The sequence below is a fragment of the Ahaetulla prasina genome, chromosome 6 (assembly GCF_028640845.1).
Source record: "Ahaetulla prasina isolate Xishuangbanna chromosome 6, ASM2864084v1, whole genome shotgun sequence".
In the NCBI taxonomy this organism is placed as follows: domain Eukaryota; kingdom Metazoa; phylum Chordata; class Lepidosauria; order Squamata; family Colubridae; genus Ahaetulla; species Ahaetulla prasina.
In genome coordinates, this window is record NC_080544.1 from 90,205,408 (window position 1) to 90,225,102 (window position 19,695).

General features: G+C 35.8%; 1 protein-coding gene across 1 annotated transcript in view; it reads right to left on the minus strand.

Moving 5' to 3' along the window:
• SI (sucrase-isomaltase) overlaps window positions 1–19,695 on the minus strand; it is a 235,030-nt gene that overhangs the window by 14,148 nt on the left and 201,187 nt on the right. The window contains exons 37-45 of the mRNA XM_058189143.1: window positions 19,101–19,185; window positions 18,580–18,718; window positions 9,331–9,464; window positions 7,713–7,747; window positions 7,508–7,624; window positions 2,390–2,538; window positions 1,164–1,248; window positions 1,002–1,058; window positions 573–697 (exon numbers count right to left, since the gene is read on the minus strand). Of these exons, the coding sequence (XP_058045126.1) occupies window positions 573–697; window positions 1,002–1,058; window positions 1,164–1,248; window positions 2,390–2,538; window positions 7,508–7,624; window positions 7,713–7,747; window positions 9,331–9,464; window positions 18,580–18,718; window positions 19,101–19,185 (926 nt within the window). The remainder of the gene's footprint in view (window positions 1–572; window positions 698–1,001; window positions 1,059–1,163; window positions 1,249–2,389; window positions 2,539–7,507; window positions 7,625–7,712; window positions 7,748–9,330; window positions 9,465–18,579; window positions 18,719–19,100; window positions 19,186–19,695) is intronic.

Genomic DNA, 19,695 nt, shown 5'->3' on the forward strand with positions numbered 1-19,695 from the left:
GAGGCCTGGCTGCAACTATCCAAAGCCAAAGAAGTTCCTGAAGGCCTCTGACAGCAAAAAGGAAGCTGAGGCAACAGACACAAATGAGTTAAGTCAGTGGACGATATCCCACCCCCTGAAAATGAGACCTGGTGCCTTTTTTTGGTGGCAAAAAATATAAATCAGGGTCTTATTTTTGGGAAAACATGTTATCTATCTATCTATCTATCTATCTATCTATCTATCTATCTATCTATCTATCTATCTATCTATCTATCTATCTATCTATCCATCCATCCATCCATCCATCCATCCATCCATCCATCCATCCATCCATCCATCCATCTATCTATCTATCTATCTATCTATCTATCTATCTATCTATCTATCTATCTATCTATCTATCATCTATTTCTATAACGGCCTATCTCAACCCAGTGACTCTGGGCAGTGAACAATTATAACACAATTACATATTTTATAATATTTTTTTTATATTTTTAAATGTTTTGTTTTTATACAAAAACAAAAAAGCAACTTTTCAATACAAACTTCATGAACAAATTACCAACATGGTGACATACTGCTCATACCTGGTGTTGGTGTTTAAACCAGGTAGCTGCCATGGGATAATATAGCCACCTCTGAGATGAAGGTTGATGTGATCAAGAGGAGTTGGTAATCTTCTTGGCTGTTGCCTTGTGTTGATGTTTTCTTCCTATTTGTAAAGAAGTCAATATTTTCCATATTGTTATCCCCATCTCCCCAAAAGTCACTCTCTCTTCCACATTTATTGGATAACTCGAATAAAGTTTCTTCGATTGCTTTCACTAACATTTGATTCAAATTCCCATCAGTATTTAGCTCAGTGCCCCTCCTTTTCTTTTATCAAGGTCTTATTCTTGAATTCAGCTGAAATTTGAGGCTAGAAGAAAGCATGGAAACTTACTACTGAAGAAATTTGTCTTAAACTTTAGAGGAATAAGACAGGTACAAGGAAGAAGAAGAGATACATTACTTACTGTGTAATAATCATACCAGCGGGCATCTGGAAAGTAAGCTTCCACTTCTGTAACGTTCTACAGTTAAATAGATATATTAATATTAAATAAAATATGAATGGTTCTTTTTGAAGAAAAATACATTCACACATATTTACTTTTCGTTTTTCTCTCTCAACTTACTTCATGTAGTGCAGGACTAATGAGCAATGCAGGTCCCCAGAGAAACTGCTCATGTATACTCCATGTTGCTTTATCATCTGTAAATCTAAAAGTAGTATAATGAGTCATTATGCAGAGAAGGGTTGGGCTGGTTTCAGGTTTTGCTTTTTATCTACAAAAATCTTAGTTATCATGTCCTCCTCCTCTTCCTCCTCCTCCTCCATTAAAAATTAACCAGAAACTTTTGCCCATCTATTTCAAGTTATCCAAAACTATCAGTATATTCTGATTAAACAGCTGATCTAGAGCGATAAGGGCATTATGCTTCTTTAAAAATCAAATAACTGGGTGTATGCCAAAAATGCTATTATATATACTTGGTTTGAAAAGACTGTTCTAAATGTTGAAAAATGTAGCTGCTCTTGAGATTAAATTTCCAACCTGTTGAATTTTTTAAAAAAGGAAAGGCGTCATTTCCTTTTTTAAAAAGGACATATGCAGTTGTTATTTTATTGCAAGCAAAAATTAAGCTTTGAAAGCATTAATTAATTGTCACCTACTGATGACACCTTCATTTCAGACAGAATTTTCCTATTGCGTGTCACACAATGATAATGGTATGAATGAAAATAATATTCAAACTTTGGGATTTTTAATTTTTTTTAAAAAAAATATAAATTATAAGAATTTTCATTCACTGAATATGTATATGTTTAGATATTTAATTATGTTTCATTGTATTTTGTTTCTATTATAATGTAACATAGAAACTGTGTAATATTTTTTTCCCAGAAAAATGCAGGTCAAAGAAGGAACTCATCTCAGCTTCTTTTGTTGAAGAAAAAATAAATGACTTTAGTCAGATAGTTTTATAAATGGCAATGCATTGTGCAGTCATGGGAAGGATTTGATACTGAGTATTCATATAATTGCTGTAACAACTAATCAGTAAGTGTGTGTGTGTGTGTGTGTGTGTGTGTGTGTGTGTGTGTGTGTGTGTGTCCTTCAGTTTTTATAAACTAAGAAAGAATCGGAACAATTTCAAGATGACAGGATTTTCTTCAGAACATCTACCTGAAATGAGCATTCAAGAATATTCTTGAATATGTATTTTAAACTGATATTTTAACTTTGTATACTTTATTGTTTTTATCTTTGGCTGTACACCGCCCTGAGTCCTTCGGGAGAAGGGCGGTATAAAAATTTAAATAAATAAATAAATAAATAAATAAATATTCAATACTTACTCATGAAGTAAAGGGCGCACAACAGTGCTACCATGGGCATGGGCATCATACATCAGTGTGTACAGATATGGAAGCAAAGTGTATCTGGTATTGAGCACGTTCCTGGATATGTCTTCAAATTCCTTATTAAAAGCTACAGGATCTTGCCTCTAAAATTTCAAATAAATATAATAGTTAGATTTTCAGAAATTGTCACTCTGCTGCTATATCCACATTTCTTTGCTCTTTCTTACATGCATAGAAAGCATTAGACAAAAAAAATAATGTACTTGTATTTTCTATATCAGGGGTCTCCAACCTTGGCAACTTTAAGACTTGTGGACCTCAGCAAAGCTGGCTGAGGAATTCTGGGAGTTGAAGTCCACAAGTCTTAAAGTTGTCAAGGTTAGAGACCCCTGTTCTAGATAGATTTCAGTCCCACTTACACACACCAGAACAAAAAAATCAATGCCACAAGAAAGTTAAAACTATTTTGATTTAGATTTGGTATAACAGAATCTTGCATATCAGATTGTACCATATTTTCTCTGCTTTCCTAGACTCTTGTGAATTAGAGATATGTCTGCCAGAGCCACTTACTGACTATTGTGGACTTAAAATATGTTTCTAATTTCTTTAAAAACTGAGCCATTTCTTTTTGTTCTTTCAACCCAGTGGGCTGTTGGAATGAACTATGTAAAGGAGCTCAAGACAGTTTCTGTTTGACAATCTTCAAGATAACTTTCTAAAACGTGAGCAGAAAAATACCAGATTTGGAATAAGGGAGAATCCAGAAAAATAAATGTTGACAGTGAGCATGTACCATAATGGGTCGAGGGATAAAAAAACAAACAAACAAACAAGCAACAAACACCTGAGATCCCACCCCCATCTTTAAGGGAGAGAAACGGGCGGTAATAAGTAGTAACAACTATCCCACTCTCCTCTCCTCCACCATCTCTCCTAGCCATGTGACCATGAGTATAGTTTATGCAGCCTATGCTGTGTTTTCTGGACATACAGATCAGCAGTGAAATGCACTTACCTTCGCTATTGAATTGGAAATGTGAGTGGTCACACCTCTTCTGCGCATGCACAGAGGGTCAAAAATGGGACGTAATGACGTCCTGGCGGATGGGTGGACCCTCCTACCACCAGCCCTACTGCCTCCCGCAAGCCAGATAAATCCGGCTGGATTTCACAGCTGATGCAGACCAGCACAAATACATGGACTCATGATAAGGGGATGGCAGAAACAAGCAAAACACAGTCTTCATTACACTGAAGGATATATACTTTCTAGAAAATTTACTATTCACAGATGGCAAATTAGTGGGAAAGAACATATAAATAGAACAAAATCTATCTCACAAAAAAAAACCGTGCAACAGATTGAATGGTGGACTTGCAGTTATCACTTCACAGTTCTGTCCACCTAAAATACAGCAGCATATATTTAAAATTTGGCAGTCCAGAATTTCTGGTCCTTTATCAATATGCAATAAAACTCAATTTTTCTTCACTAGCCTTATTAAGTATGCAAGTGTTGTTTCCTCCTTAATTTATTTCCCCACTCACTCAGTTAACCTATTCTCTACAATATATTTCTAACCTTGTTGTTCTCCACTTTGGAGGACAGATACTTTTTGGAATACAGCAGCCAGCAGAGGCCAGATCGGTTAATTTCTCTGCCTATTTATAAGATTTATCTCCAACTCGCTTTCTTTTTTTTGCCCCTTTTGTTATAAACAACTGAGGGATTAATGTGTGGAACATAACTTCTTATTTTTGAAGATTTAAGTCAGCACTGCTTTCCCAGCAGACCCTAACGTTTATAGAACCATATAGCTTGAACGAGTCTTTGGCCATTTAAATCAACTTCCATCTGAACGTATCTAATTAACCAGAGTCCATCAAAAGAACATGATCTGTTGGATCAGGCCATATACCTTCTTACTCAGCATTTTGTCTCTTACAGTGGCCAATCAGAAGGCTTTGGAATTCTCACAGCAGAAAATGGAGACAAATTCTTCTCAATTGGTATTTGCAGAATATTAAAGTGTCAATATTACAGTACTGAGCAATGAATATTGGATACTATCAGCCCTAAATTAAAGGAATTTGCCAATGATTTGGTAATAATTTTGGGGAAATCTCTTGGAATAAAAGTAATAATGTAAAACTTAAAGGATTGGGGCGCAGTAGGTGGATTTTAAATCAATAATGAGAAAAGGAAAAATGTTAGGAAAAATATGAAGACGGCAGAGCAAAAATAACTGATAGAAAATTGTCTAGAATGTATAAAGCCACCTCAATTTATGTTGGAAGTATGAACAAGAAGGTACATTTTATCATTTTAGGTGGATGTATTTTATCTATTATTGGTTTTCATTATTTAATTTTTCTTTAGTAAAAATTGAATTATATAGTTAAAAATCCAGGGTAGATACTCTCATTATGATTTTATTGTGTAGCAATAAATTCCATTGGCTAATTAATGTATGTATTCCACAAGAAAATGCTATTTATTTTCCCCAAATCCATTTAATTGGCTTATCCTTAGTTCTAATTTTTTGAGAAAGGGAGAAAAATATATCTGACCAATATTGGAACACTGTCATAAAGGTGCTTTTTCAAAAGGCAATTGGACTTTGTTTTTCCCTCTTCACTTGGATTTTTCACTTCTCATTCACACTTCTTCTTGGATAAGAAGCGAAATGTTGGCGAGGAAAATCACACTTCAGTTGCCTTTTTAAAAAGCACCTTTGGGACATTATGACCTGGATGACTGAGAATCTCATAAATATTGGAACACTGCTATCGTGTCCCCCAGTTCTTCTTTTCTCTAGACAAGACATAACCAATTCCTGCAAATATTCTTCATAAGTTTTAGTCTCCAACCTGCTAACCATCCTTGCTGCTCTTCTCTGCACTTTTTCCAGAGTCTTAACATCTTTTTTCTATTGTGGTGATCAGAACTGGATGCAATATTTCAGTCCATTCCTGTGGTCTCCTCACGGTCACTTTCAGGTTTTAACATCCTCAATAATTTAGTATCAACCACAAACACAACCATTCAACTGATTATCCAAGATGCAATCTCTCTGAATAACAGTCTACTGTCACCCTTACTGTTAGGATGCTTCTTGTAACATTTAATCTGAATTAGCCTTGGTATGATTAAAATCCATTATTCTGCATCCTGTTTCCCCTTGAAACAGAGGAAAACAGATCTTAACCTTCCTCTATTGACACTGAGTATTTGAAGAGTGCTGTCATAGTTCCCTTCATCCTACTTTTCTCCAGGCTAACTATATCTCATAATCGTATCAATTAATCATGTCCTTATATCAATCCTTAAGATTCAATTGTTTAAACTACTTCCTTAATTAAATGGGGTTTTTTTGAGGGGACCTTTTATGTGGAAGTATAGTTTAATGATGAAACCAATTACTGAGAAATATGCTGTGTACCCTGATGCTTTTGGATTGAAGCTAGACAGCCATCTATACAGAGTGTCTTGAGTTTAGAGTCCTGCACTGGGTACTGGATTTAATATCTTCAATGGTTTCTTTCCACTTTGGCACTACTCCCCAAGTGCAGAACAAACAAGCTAAAGGGATAGGGATGTAGGAAAGTAGCAGATTTACAGGTGCATAGGAGGCACTTGTAAAAGTGTAAAAGGGATGCAGTGGTTCAGTGGCTAAGACACTGAGCTTGTCGATCAAAAGGTCTGCAGTTCCGTGGTTTGAATCCCTAGTGCTGCATAACAGGGTGAGCTCCCGTTATTTGTCCCAGCTTCTACCAACCTAGCAGTTCAAAAGCACGTAAAAAATGCAAGTAGAAAAATAGGGACCACCTTTGATGGGAAGGTAACTGCATTCCGTGCACCTTTGGCATTTAGTCATGCCAGCCAGATGACCATGGAGACGTCTTCGGACAACGCTGGTTCTTCAGTTTTGAAATGAAGATGAGCACCACCCACTAGAGTCGGGAACGACTAGCACATATATGTGAGGAGAACCTTTACTTTTACCTTTAGTAGCCACTTCTTTGGCCAGTGGATATGGACAAGTAAAGGAAAACTAGCCAGTGGTTTGTCTATCACCATCAATCACAGTCACACATGATACCTAGAAAAAACGTTTGAGGCTGACTGCATCCGCAAGCATTGTGGGATCACCCAGCTTGAACTGTCTGCTCACACAAAGGTCTTCCAGCTAAGTGACTTTGGCACATGCTGTAGGCTATCTTGAAGCTGCCCAGTACTTAAAGTACTTCGGTGAATATTTCCAGAGAAGGCTGAGAAATGTTTTGTATTTTCTTTACTGCATCAATGATCCAAAGTAGTTTGAGGCTACCCAAATTGCTTTGCCATGGCAAATTGGGTAGCCTCTTAGTTTTAGCAAAGCAAATCAGATAACTTGCACTGAATAAATCACTTTGCTGGAGGAAATTTTAGTTGTTTTGCATAAGACTAGTGCCTTAATTTTATTCTGATCCAGAGTTGCCTCCCCTGGCTTTGTATGTGCAGAGAGATGTCCTTCCAACAGAGAGAAGTTTACTCCATTTTTTTTTCTTAATGTGCCATTTTCATCTTCTAAACAATGGAGTTTCCACTCTGGGAAACATCTTTCCCAGATCAGGAGATGATTAACTGCATGAATTATTTGGTTATTAGTTTTCCTTAGTTATAGCATTTTTAAGGAAGTTCGACCATGTTAATATATATATTAACACTGATTAATATCATGCACAACTCATATGTAAAGATTTGGGAGCCAATCCTATCTCTCATATAGATCAAGAAGATGGAGATGACGCAGTCTAACAAGAAGTAATAAGACAGAGCAGCTGTGGGGGCTGTTACTCCTATATAAGGTGAGTCAAGGCTTTGCACTAGAGTTAAACTAGCCAGAGTCCCTGATTTAGTTGCAGATCTTACTAAACCAATCATGGTTATTACTTTTTGTTCAGTATTTTCTTCTTGCATAATCACTTCTAATGGAATAGACAAAAACATGAATAATGGCTTGATACCACTATAGCATTTTAAAGCATGAACCAGAGGTTCTACTGAAGGAAATTTTCACCATGTTAGGCAACATCAATACTAAAAACCACATTTTCTAAACTTACTATAAATCCAATGCCATTATGATTTCTGGAATATGGATAAAAGGCACCCAACTGCATCCAACGAGCACACATTTCATATGTTGTATTGTCATTGAAGCCACAGATATCTGCCCCAGTCTGTACATAATAAAAATATTTAAATATCAGTCTCACATTTTAAAAACAATATAAAGAAACAATTGAAATTATTGTGAATTAAACTTACGTAGGATATTCCAAAAAGGCTAAATTCCATCATACCTGGAAAAAAAAGTAGTACACTGTTTTAGCAAATGATTTGTCTTTTAATAATCACTATATTAAACTCTTGTAGGACATTTAGGAATTGTTTTGGTTTTAATTGAGGGTACATGCCTCAGTCTAAAGCCATTATATATTAAAATTACAAGAATTGATTGGTTCCACTCAATCTTCTGCAAAAAAACAAAACAAAAACACATTTGTTTTCCACTGCAGTTTTCTGTAATAAACTTTGGCTTTAGTATAATTATCTCAATGTACACATTTTATATATGTAACTTTCTGTAGTAAGCATTTTACTAAGCAATTTTATAATATATTCAAGATGTTTAATGAACTTTTAATTCTAAGAGCAACATGATACATTCAGGAGGCTATATTGGTAGATTATAATGAATTCTGTAACAGATTTTGCATCCATTTTGTTACATTTCATGTTTTACATAAAAAAAACCTGCTATACATATTATACAGAATTGGAAACTGGAAACTTACAGAAAATCCTAAATCCATCTGCTTTTCTTCAGAAGATAGTTAGACTAGAAGGATTCCCCCTACATTGGTGATATGTTTCAAGCTAGAATTATTATGCACCTTTTAAATTTAATTTAATTTAATATTACTTTATGGGTTTTTCCTTATAAGAGAAATGATTTATTAGTGGATCCTTTTTTTAAAAAAAAAGCCCACTTACAAGTTTATTGATGAAGGTTCAATGCAAAAAGAAGAACTTAAGAGCTGTGGTGGTGCATGGTTAGAATGCAGTATTGCAGACTAATTCACTGCCCAATGCCAGGAGTTTGATCCTGACTGGCCCAAGATTGACTAAGCCTTCCATCCTTCCAAGATTGGTAAAATAAGGACCCAGATTATTGGGAGCAATATGCTAATACTGTAAACTGCTTAGAGAGGACTGTAAAGGACTATGAAGTGGAATTAGGTCTAAGTGCTACTACTATTGCTATTTATTCGGGGGCATGTTTCATAAATGTAGAAGAATATATTAATACCACATGCAAATTACAAAAAGTGCAACCTGAATGTTTTCCTTAATTGGACTCATTGAAATATAATTAATCATGTATTAAGTACATGATACAATGGTATAATGATGAAGGAAAAATGCTTTGCGTGCTAAATGGCCATAAGAATAGTGTTATGGAATATGAAAATATTTAGTTTCACATGCAATATTTTCAATGCATAGCTATTGTGCTCATCTGGGAGAAAATATAAAGTGACAAAAATGTAATTGTTAAGTTTTCAAGGTATTAAGACTGAAGTTTAATTCATTAGTAACTGAGAAGATTAGATGTTCCTGATGAGTATTTTTCAGGACTTTTATTCCTTAATATTCAAAAACAGCCTATGTCATTAATATATGTTGCTGATATATCCAGAAATGGGGCACATAAATAAATCTGATGACTACAAAAATGTATGCAATCCACTGCAAAAGTGAGTAGATAAGCATTAAGAGCAACTTTATAGTACTTATATTAAGTGTCTGTTTCTTAAAGTTTTATAAACAGTATTTGTTTACATAAAACCTACTAACTGCATGCAATTTAGCTTTCACTTACCAATTATGGATTTGTAAAGTTGGTCCCATTTTGAAACGTTATCACCTAACCAATGCCCTGCCCATTTGCCACTCGATGGATATGTTGAACGAGAAATGACAATGCCACGTTCCCCTGTAATACTATGCAGAGCCCTAATAAGATGAATAAACGAACATTTAGGGTGAGTCATTAAAAACCGTGATATATATCTAGAAGCAAAAATACAATGCAGATAGTTAGGACTATTGCAACAGGGGTGCATTAAGAGTTTTAATACACACATACAACAATTGTTAATAGGAATGTGGAGATAGAATTCATAAAATATTCTACATTTTAATTTTTAAATTTCAAAATTTTAAATTCTAAATGCCTGCAAATCAGGTATTTGAATAAAGGAAAAGATATCCTTTTGTTCTGTATGCTATTTTCTAACTTTGAGTTACAACAATAATTTATTAGAGTCTTAGACCAGAGACCAGAACAAATAAAAGCACTCCCTATATATACACTTAAAAATTCTAGTATAAAATAATAAATAACAACTAAAATCTACAATAACTGCTCAGAGTAAATTCTCTGTTGCAATATGGGATTTGGCAAGGCAAACCTGAAAGTCTTATTTGATGTAGAGGTCACACAGAACTTGTAGAAACTGAATGAAAGACAGTGGGAAGATAAGGGAATGATCAAACAAGTATGGCTTAAACCCATTCTAAAAAATTAACTTGAGAAAATATTAGAATGTGCAGAAATGAAGAGATTAACATTAGCAATTAAGGAGAAAGAACAAACTGAATATTATATGATATGAGAAGCATTTTATCAATGGTTAGAGAATAAAAATGGAATTTGGAAATGAAGAAGACTAAGGAATAATAGAAAATATATTATGTTAGAGTGTCAGCTTTGGAAGCCATATTAGATCCATGTTGCCACTTTCTCATGTGTGAGAAAATAGGAGGGGGGATTTAGTAGAGGGGTTGTCTTTAGACATAATAACATTCTTCCTGTTGGTCAAGGTCAGGCCGATCCTGCATCTGGAGAACGAATGGTCGGAGTGCTGTCTCGAGACGGGAAAGTTGGCGATTGGAGCATGTGATTGACGGTGGAGACAGGGGATGGTTTTAGGAGTTTTGATTTACTGAGGGAAAACCCAGACCTCTCCGATTAGGGTTTTCCCAGATGTGCCAGTTTACCTATCCTAGTAAATAGAACTTTAAAAGATGCTTGCTTTGGAGTTTTACTTGAAGTGGGTTTTTTTCTGGGACGCTAACATAGAGATATAAATAAGATGAAAATTGTTAGTACAAGTACAATGTAATGATGTTTAATGTTAATATGGTATTATCACTAGAAGACATTAAGAAGAAAATGAAGAGCTTTACAATGTTTAATTGCTTAATATATTATAATTTTAAGTTTAGAGAAAAAATATTAATGTGAATATGTTGCAAATGGTGAAGGATGTTTCACAGAGATACTTGTACCCATACAACACACTGCTTAAGGAAAGATGGAATATTTATATTCTTGAAATTTCAAAATAAAAATATTAAAAAGAAAAAAGAAATTAACTTGAGAAATCAACTCACAGATTCCACCCTAATTCACATACTGATAAAAATGATGGTGACAGTAGCATACACACACATTTGCAAGATTCTGTTACTATAGCTGTTTTATTTAAAATAGCTGTAGACCTATATGGCACTGAACCTTAGTCTAGCCCAGAGTTCAGCAAGCGTAAACACTCAAAGAGCCACAAAGTTCCTAACTGGAAGTCTCTGTTCAATTCTGGAGCTGACTGAAAGTTGGTTCCCCCACCATAGAGTCTCCTCCTAGTGCGGCATCCTTTTTTCTCTACTTGTCCTAACTGAAAACCCTATCAATTGTGGAACCAACCAGCAACAGGGAGCTGCAGCAGAGGGATGAAGGAGCCACATGCGGCTTCAGAGCCGTGGGTTGCTGACCCTGGTCTAGTCTATAGGGCTGACATATCCATAAATAGTGAGGCAGTAGGGCCTTGCAATGTCTCTGGAGTTTTCGTCCTCTACAAAAGATTATGTATTTCTCTCAGAATGACTAAGAGAAATTCTTTCTCTCAGAATCTTTTCCTGCAGTGTTTTTCAACTGATTTTATTGTTGGAGGTAATTCAGAGTGCTATTCCTGTTGTTGTTTTCTCTAAAACATTTTTCTATCCTGCTGAATCTTCTTCAACTGCCTACGCTTCCCAATTTGAAAAAGCTCAATTGGAGGAATGTTTTTATTATATCATCCCTTGGGATTTAATTAAAGCAGACTGCTGAGAGATGATTATATAGCAAAAGATATTCACACACAGCCCTCCGCCACCTTGTAATGAAATTAGTGGAATAACATAGCATTCTACTCATAATAATTCCTCTAAAATTCTATTCTGCTGGGAAAGAAATTTAGGAAAATATTCTCTTTCATCAATACTGAGTGAGAAACAATATGAAAAATAAAAATAAAAAAAGGAAGTTATCAATCCATACATACATACAATACACCTATCATAACATTATCCTGATTTATCCTGAAGGTAATGTTTGAGGAGTCATTGGTCCTCGCTGAGCTTGGTTGTTTTCTTTCAGACATTTCATTACCCAAACAAGGTAACATTATCAGTGCTAGCCAGAAGTGGTGTTTGCTCTCATTTTATATTCTAGTGCAGGGTCGTCAAACTCCCAGACTGCCCACGGCCATGCTCGGTTTAGTGAAGGGGGAAAAAGTCCTGATACGTGACATGACGCCACCATGATGATGTGAGTTTGACATCCCTGTTCTAGTGGCTTGCCCTATTAGTGTTAGTGGGAATGATCTTAGTAGTTCTTCGATTGGGCTTTTTACTGTTAGCTTGTTTGGCTGGTTCTTGATTGGGGTATTATTTGCTGCTTGATTGTTGGTCTAATGTTAATCTTGGTGTTAATTTCTGCTCATCTGAGTGTTGATTGCTGCTGAAATGGTTTCCTTTTCACTTGGTGATTGTCTCTTTCGAATAGCATATGGATGTCCATTTATTTATTTGTTTGTTTGTTCTGATGGCTGCCCATCTCACTTTGAAGCGACTCTGGGTGGCTTACAACATTAAAAGCAATCTAGATAGCCTCGAACTATGTCAACTACATTCCGACCTATGCTTAGTCTTAATAAGATTATTTACCAAAACGTTCTACCTGTAAATGACTATTTTAATTTCAACCATAATAGCACAAGGGATATCAATAGGTTTAAATTCAATGTAATTTGCTGTAATCTTAATTGTAGGAAATATGACTTCTGCAATAGAGTAGTAAATGTCTGGAATACTCTACCTGATCCTATTGTTAGTCTCTCTAATCCCTATATCTTTTACCTTAAACTATCTACCGTGGACCTTTCATGTTTCTTAAAAGGTCCCTAAGGGGGTGTGCATAAGTGCACCAGTGTGCCTACCATCCTTGTCCTACTGTTCCCAATTATATGTAATCGCTCTATGTGTTTATGGCTATGTTTTGCCTATTTATATCTTCTTTTTTGTGCCATTTTTTTTTCATATGTCCATGACTATGTCTATATTGTTACTTGTTTCCTTGTTCTTGTTGATATATAAATAAATAAATAAATAAATAAATAAATAAATAAATAAATAAATAAATAAATAAATAAATAAATAAATAAATAAATATAAAAGATAAATATTTCTAAAAACAATGAAAAATAGAATTACAATCCAAAGTAAAGTTGCAGTTAGAAGATGGAGAGAGAAGGAACTGGATATTTGGTGTGGGGGAGGTGGGATTTTCTCTTAATTCATCAACCCCCTCCAGTGCGATACTCCCCTGTTGGGCACCAAACTGGCAGAGACTGGCCTTCAGTTATTATGGAAGGTTAAAAGAGTAGGAGCAGATCTCACTTCAGGGGTAATATGTGCCAAAGGTGGCCATGGTGGAGAAGGCTCATTTCCTGGATCCTGCCAACTGAAATGTCCTGTTTGATGGGCCTGCAGCATGCCCACTCTGCTGGTACAGGTGGAACAGGACACTCCCTTTGTGATTAGATGGTTCCTCAAATAATCTGAATCCTGTTCCAAATACTCCAAATACTCTTCCAGGGTAGTTCTATGTAAAGGGTTCTGCATTTCTAGAAATTCAGATCTTTTTTTGTATCTATGTGCCTGTTGATGATCAATTTGTCAGAGTGCCAGGCTTCCAGAAATTTTCTACAGGTTTTGGACTTCGTTTGGTACAGGATTGTCACATGTGGCAGTGAAGGTAATTAGGACCATATCAGGTATGTACCTGCAGTGCAGGTAATTAGGAATATAACATGGTACACTCATGCAGTACTATTGGACTGACTCCCAATATGTTTCTGGATATGAAGCAAAGTGGTTATTATTGCCTACCAAGGTCTGTATGGTACAGAACTGAGTTATTTGTTAGACCTGCTGTTTCTGACCATCCTACTAATTTCACATGATGGACATGGTCATTTCCCTGAAGCAATGTCATCTGGGGGGATTTGGGAGAGGACCTTCCTTATGGCAGTATCTGACCTTTGCAAGATTTTTTCTCCCTTGTCTGTGATCAGTCTCTGACCCTAGTTTTTAATCTGTATTTCAGAGGTGGGTTTCAGCACGTTCTGACCAGTTCTGGAGAACTGGTAGCAGAAATTTTGAGTAGTTTGGAGAACCGACAGTAAAAATTCTGACTGGCCCCACCCCCATCTTCTCTGCCTCCCAAGTTCCAGCTGATCAGGAGGAAATGGGGATTTTACAGTAGCCTTCCCCTAGACTGGGGTGGGAATGGAAATTTACATTATGTAAATTTGTATCCTTCCCCTGCCATGCCCACCAAGCCATGCCCACCAAGCCATGCCATGCTCACCAAGCCACACTCACAGAACCAGTAGTAAAAAAAATTGAAACCCACCACTGCTGTATATGCCACCCAGAGTCACATCTGTGAGGTGGACAGACATATAACTAGCTAAATGTACACATACATTTGGTTTCTTTTGATTAGATACGTTATATATATATATATATATATGTCTTTGGTTGTTCGGGTTTTCTCCCGTGTAAAATTGGAAGTGTCTTGGCGATGTTTCGACGAAGTCTCATTCATCATCTTCAGGCTTCAGCTTCGTGCTTCTGGGAGCAAACGTCACCAAGACACTTCCAATTTTACATGGGAGAAAACCCAAACAACCAAAGACCTACATACAAACACCCGTGAAAACCTCAGAAAACATATATATATATATATATATATATATATATATATATATATATATATATATATATATATATATATATATATATATATATAGGTTTCACCAAAACCTACATATATATACACATACATACATACGTGTGTGTGTGTGTGTGTGTGTGTGTGTGTGTGTGTGTGTGTGTGTGTGTGTGTGTTGGGGTTTTGCTTGTCTGCATAGCTTTTGTTTGATGAATGCTGCTTGCATTGTAATTTTAAAAATTGAGCAACTCTGAATCATCTAAACAAGCAAATGAACTTCTGTCTAATGTATACTTTGATTGACCAATTACACATCTTCAGTTTGTTTGTTTGTGTGGGTGTGTGTAGACAAAAGTGAACCATTGTCACATCTTCAGTGGGGATACATAAAAGCCCACTTCCATCCCACTTGAACTTATGTAAACTTTTATTACTTCCTTTGAAAGCTTCCTATAAGCCTCTCTAGCAAGAGAAGCTAAGTGGTGACAGTACAGGAACCAACCTTCCTGTGCTCTCTACTTAACCTTTATCTGAAGAGAGCAGACTAATTTCCTCCCTTCCTTCTGATAGGCTGTTGTGTTTTGTGTTGGTGTGCCACCTGGCCTTTCAGTGATTTTAGCTCTGCAGTCTCCCTCACTCTCGTTCTGTTTTAAAGTTTGACAACTTAACCTTTGTATATTATTTTTGCAGTTTCAAAATAGGATTCACGCTGGAATGAAGGACAAGATAAATCAGGAAAGATTTCATAAATAAATAAGAGTCAGATGAACTTGTCACTTATTCTGTATAATATTACTATTGTTTTGGAGGAACTGCACATGCAGACGCACACAGAAACCCACAATTTAATCCTTTATTTTCAGTTTCATCTAAGGTATCATTTACATCTAGTGCTGAATTATTGTTTGCTGATGACGTTCAAGTAATATTTGATCTAGCTGGCAACAGGCAAATCTGAAATTCATTCCTTTCTCATCAGCAGTTTTGTAAAAGTTGTGATTGTCAATGAAATGTTAGAATGCCACCAGATACAGTGTTCACTCAGGTGGACACTGCTATCTTTTTCTGCCTCTCTTTTTTCATGGCAATAGGAAACTTATCCAAAGGTCAGTATGACTAATTTGGAAGGAAGGCTGTTCTCTGTTCACAGAATTGCAGGGTAAACAACCTAGATATATTATCCTTTGATCTGGCATTGTTTCAAACACAAACGTATCTCAATCAGGAATTAGTGTCTCATGAAGATGTTTAAAGGTTAAGGTAAAGATTCCCCTTGCACATATGTGTTAGTCATTCCCGACTCTAGGGGCAGTGTTCATCTCCATTTCAAAGCCAAAGAGCCAGTGCTGTCCAAAGGCATCTCCATGGTCATGTGGCTGGCAAGACTAAACACCAAAGGCACACGGAATGCCTTCCCACCAAAGGTGGTCCCTATTTTTCTACTTGCATTTTTATGTGCTTTCAAACTGCTAGGTTAGCAGAAGCTGGGACATGTAACGGGAGCTCACCCATTACATGGTGCTAGGGATTCAAACTGCTGAACTGCTGACCTTTTGATTGACAAGCTCAGCATCTTAGCCACTGAGCCACAATGTCCCAAAGATGTTTGGGAACAGACAAAATACAGTGTTAAAGCACTAGTATTTCTCTGATTCTTTCCTTTATATCTACCTTCTTGCCCCTCTTTAGTGTTTGCCCTTTTTAAAAAAAGTGAATTGCTAAGATTATTAATTTACGAACGAGTATACAGAGCACTTAATTTAAAACAATCATTCTGCATATCCTACATGGAATCCTAGCCAAACAATACCAGCTTTTTAATTAAAGCAGTCCATCACAGACTAAGCTTGGAACAAGAGGTTATTTTCTTCTCCAATTCCTTGTGCTACACTCTTAATGGCACATTGAGAAGTTGAAAATTGTTTCATGTCATCAATGAATGGCAGAGCCCTTTTTATTACAGTTCATGGCTGGTTCATCACACAGGAGTGTCTCAAGTTGGCCTTTGCAGATTATGTTTCGAAATGAATCCATCTCATAAACGCAATAAACTGTATCTTAAAGCACCAGGACAATTTGGTGACATGGGCATAAACATCCATATTGAGCTGTATTCAAAATATTAGCTCGGTCATTTTATTTTAGAAACAGGTCAGCAACTTCATAACTTTTTGCAGAGGAAATATGTACAGATAATCACTCACAACTAGGTGAATAGTTGGGCCCTTAATATTCTGTCCCAACATACTTGCAGATTTAGTAAGAAGACAGCAAAGCGTAAAAGGCCAGTCAAACTGGAAAGGTAAATGTCCCCATGGCACCCAGCTTCTATTGAAGGTTGAAGTTGTATGGTGCTCATGGTACCTAGGAAATTAACTTTTTCACTCTGGAATGTCTAAATTGGGCAGATGGGACATTCTCTTTCTTTAAAATGTTATTACAAGGAAATAGTGAATAAACATTAAAAGTTTCATATGAGCCCAGATTTCAATATAACCAAATGCCCCCTGTGCATAGCTAGAAACCACATAGGATATACTATCTTGAATAGTATATGCCCCCTGTGCATAGCTATAAACCACATAGGATATACTATTTTGAAAAAGCAACTACAATATGCTGTGATTGTAGAGTTGGAATTACGGCTTCTTCCTCCTAACTAGTCTGCTACTTTCAAATAAAAGAGAGAATTCTGTCATCAGTATTAAAGAAATATTCAATCCATGAAATTGCAGCAGCCTATTATCTCAGACAGCAAAGTATCTTAGGCCAACTTTGTATGTAAGTCGACCACTGGCCCCTCCAACAGCGAATCAGAGGAGGAGGAGGAGGTATGGGAGTCAGGGTCAGCATCAAGGCAATCTGAGAGCTCCAAGAGGGAAGAGGGAATGGAGCTTGCAGAGAGAGAGAAAGACAGAGGCAGAGCCTGGGCTGCCTGTCAGCTGTCAGATGGAGAGTCAACAGCCCCCAGGTCTAGAGGTGGCTGATGAGGAAGAGGAGAAACAGCTGGGTCCAGTGCCTGATATGCAGCTAGGCAGAAGGCAGAAGAGCAGTGGAAATCCGTGCATCAATCATTGGGAAGGAAGAGCCACAGCTGCTAGCGAAGCCCCACCCTGGGGATAAAAGGCAGGTGGTGGAGATGAATAGATGAGGCAGATAACTATTCATCTCCCTGCCGGACAGACTTGTTAGCCTGTAGTGAGAGAGAAACTTTTTGCCAGGGCTGCTGGCGCTCCTAATAAAGAAATCTTGGAGTTAACTTCAGAGGGTTTGTCGGATTTGGGGAGCTGGGTCAGAACAGTAAGTTATAGCTTAGCCTAACTTTTGCACATTACTGGAAACTAAAGACAATCTCCTCCTTATAAATGTAAGTGATCCAAGTGATAAATTTAAAAAATAGTTCACTGGGATTTTTAAATACCAGACTATATTGCAAAATGCTATACAGCATAATATTAAGGAATGACAAATATACCTAAGATCACTTGTTTGATATCTGGTCTATTTCTATTCCAGCTATTTCTGCTGGACTTTGTTAAATTGAGGAATTCCTTTAAGTAAGAGCAGGATAGAAATATAAAAATAAAAAAAAGTATTCTTGCCCTTTGTATTACATTCTTGGATATGCCAGTTATAGTCAGCAATTTCTGTTATAGAGATGGGTCTAAGAACAGATGAATTAAATCTCAAAAACTCAGATCATTTTTCAACAGATCTTCAATTGCAGGTATCTATCATACAGTTCATCCTATAACTCTAGCTGTAATGTTAAAGCATTTTAATATTCACAGAACAATTTAAAGAACTACACATTTAAATGATATTATCTCTTTACTGAAACAATAAAAAAAAGAATTAAACTAATATACTGTACATGTACAAACTTTTAATCTCTCCTGGAAATTAACTCTAAAAAATTAGGATTCTACTTATTAAATGGAATAAGTACCATAAGTACTACTAAATAACTATTAAAGTGTTGCTATTACTCAGAGAAATATTACTTACTCATAGGTAGGCTTAGTTTGTGACCACCCATATAAATTGTGGACATCATAATGTCGAACCGGGCTTCCATCAGGCAGAATTTGTTCACTTTCCATACATATGGTTTTCTCATTTAGTCCCACATGTTTTCCCAGAATGGCTGATAAAAATAATAATTAATAAATAAATTCAAGAAAGTTAATAGAACCAGATAAATCTATGTCTGAAATTTACAAATGAAAATTTTTACTCTTTTAGATAAAATATTTTATATGGCTTGGCCTTTAGTGATTTCACATCAGAAAAATATTGTATACACAACATGCATAATAAATTTGTGACAGAACTTGTCCAAAGTATATGGAAAATCTAGAATAATAGCACTATTTCCAAAATATTTTTACTAGCATCATGTGTCTGACTGAATTTAAACATTTTCAATTTAGAAAGTTTGGCTTAATTTAAATTCAGGATGTGTTAATATTTTGACCTCATATTTATCAACATTACACAACATTAGAATCCAGTATTATAATAATTACCTGGCATATATATTGGATTATTTAATTCAGAGCTCCTACAACCAGTAACTGCACCATTGACAAAACTTGCAGGTTCATTCATATCCTTAAATAATAAAACAAATAAGACACACAGACTGTTAATTAAAATTTTCACTGACTTTTTATGAAGTGTATATCTAATACTATAGCTAGATAATTTATTTGAAAATTGTATGCAAATTTTGAATGAAATGATATAAACTTGTTTCTAGTTTATATTATTCATAAAATTATATGAAAGATGTGCTATGTTGAAATAAGCTGTAAAGTCCAAGATAGCAGAAATTGACTATTAGCAAATAGGCAATACATTAGTAAAGATTCTTGTAGAGAGCATAAATTTGCAATAACCCTTTACATTCATTTGAACTGCCTGGACTACTTGATTTAGAATGCTCTAAAGGATATTTAAGTGTGTGTGTGTGTGATATAAATCAGTGTATATATGGAATAAATGTCATAAACTTATGGATGAGCATATTGATATGGGACATGGATGAGATTTGGTTCTAAATGGATTTACCCATTTCTGCCAGTAAAAAAACCGAACCACAATCAACTTCCTCATAATTCA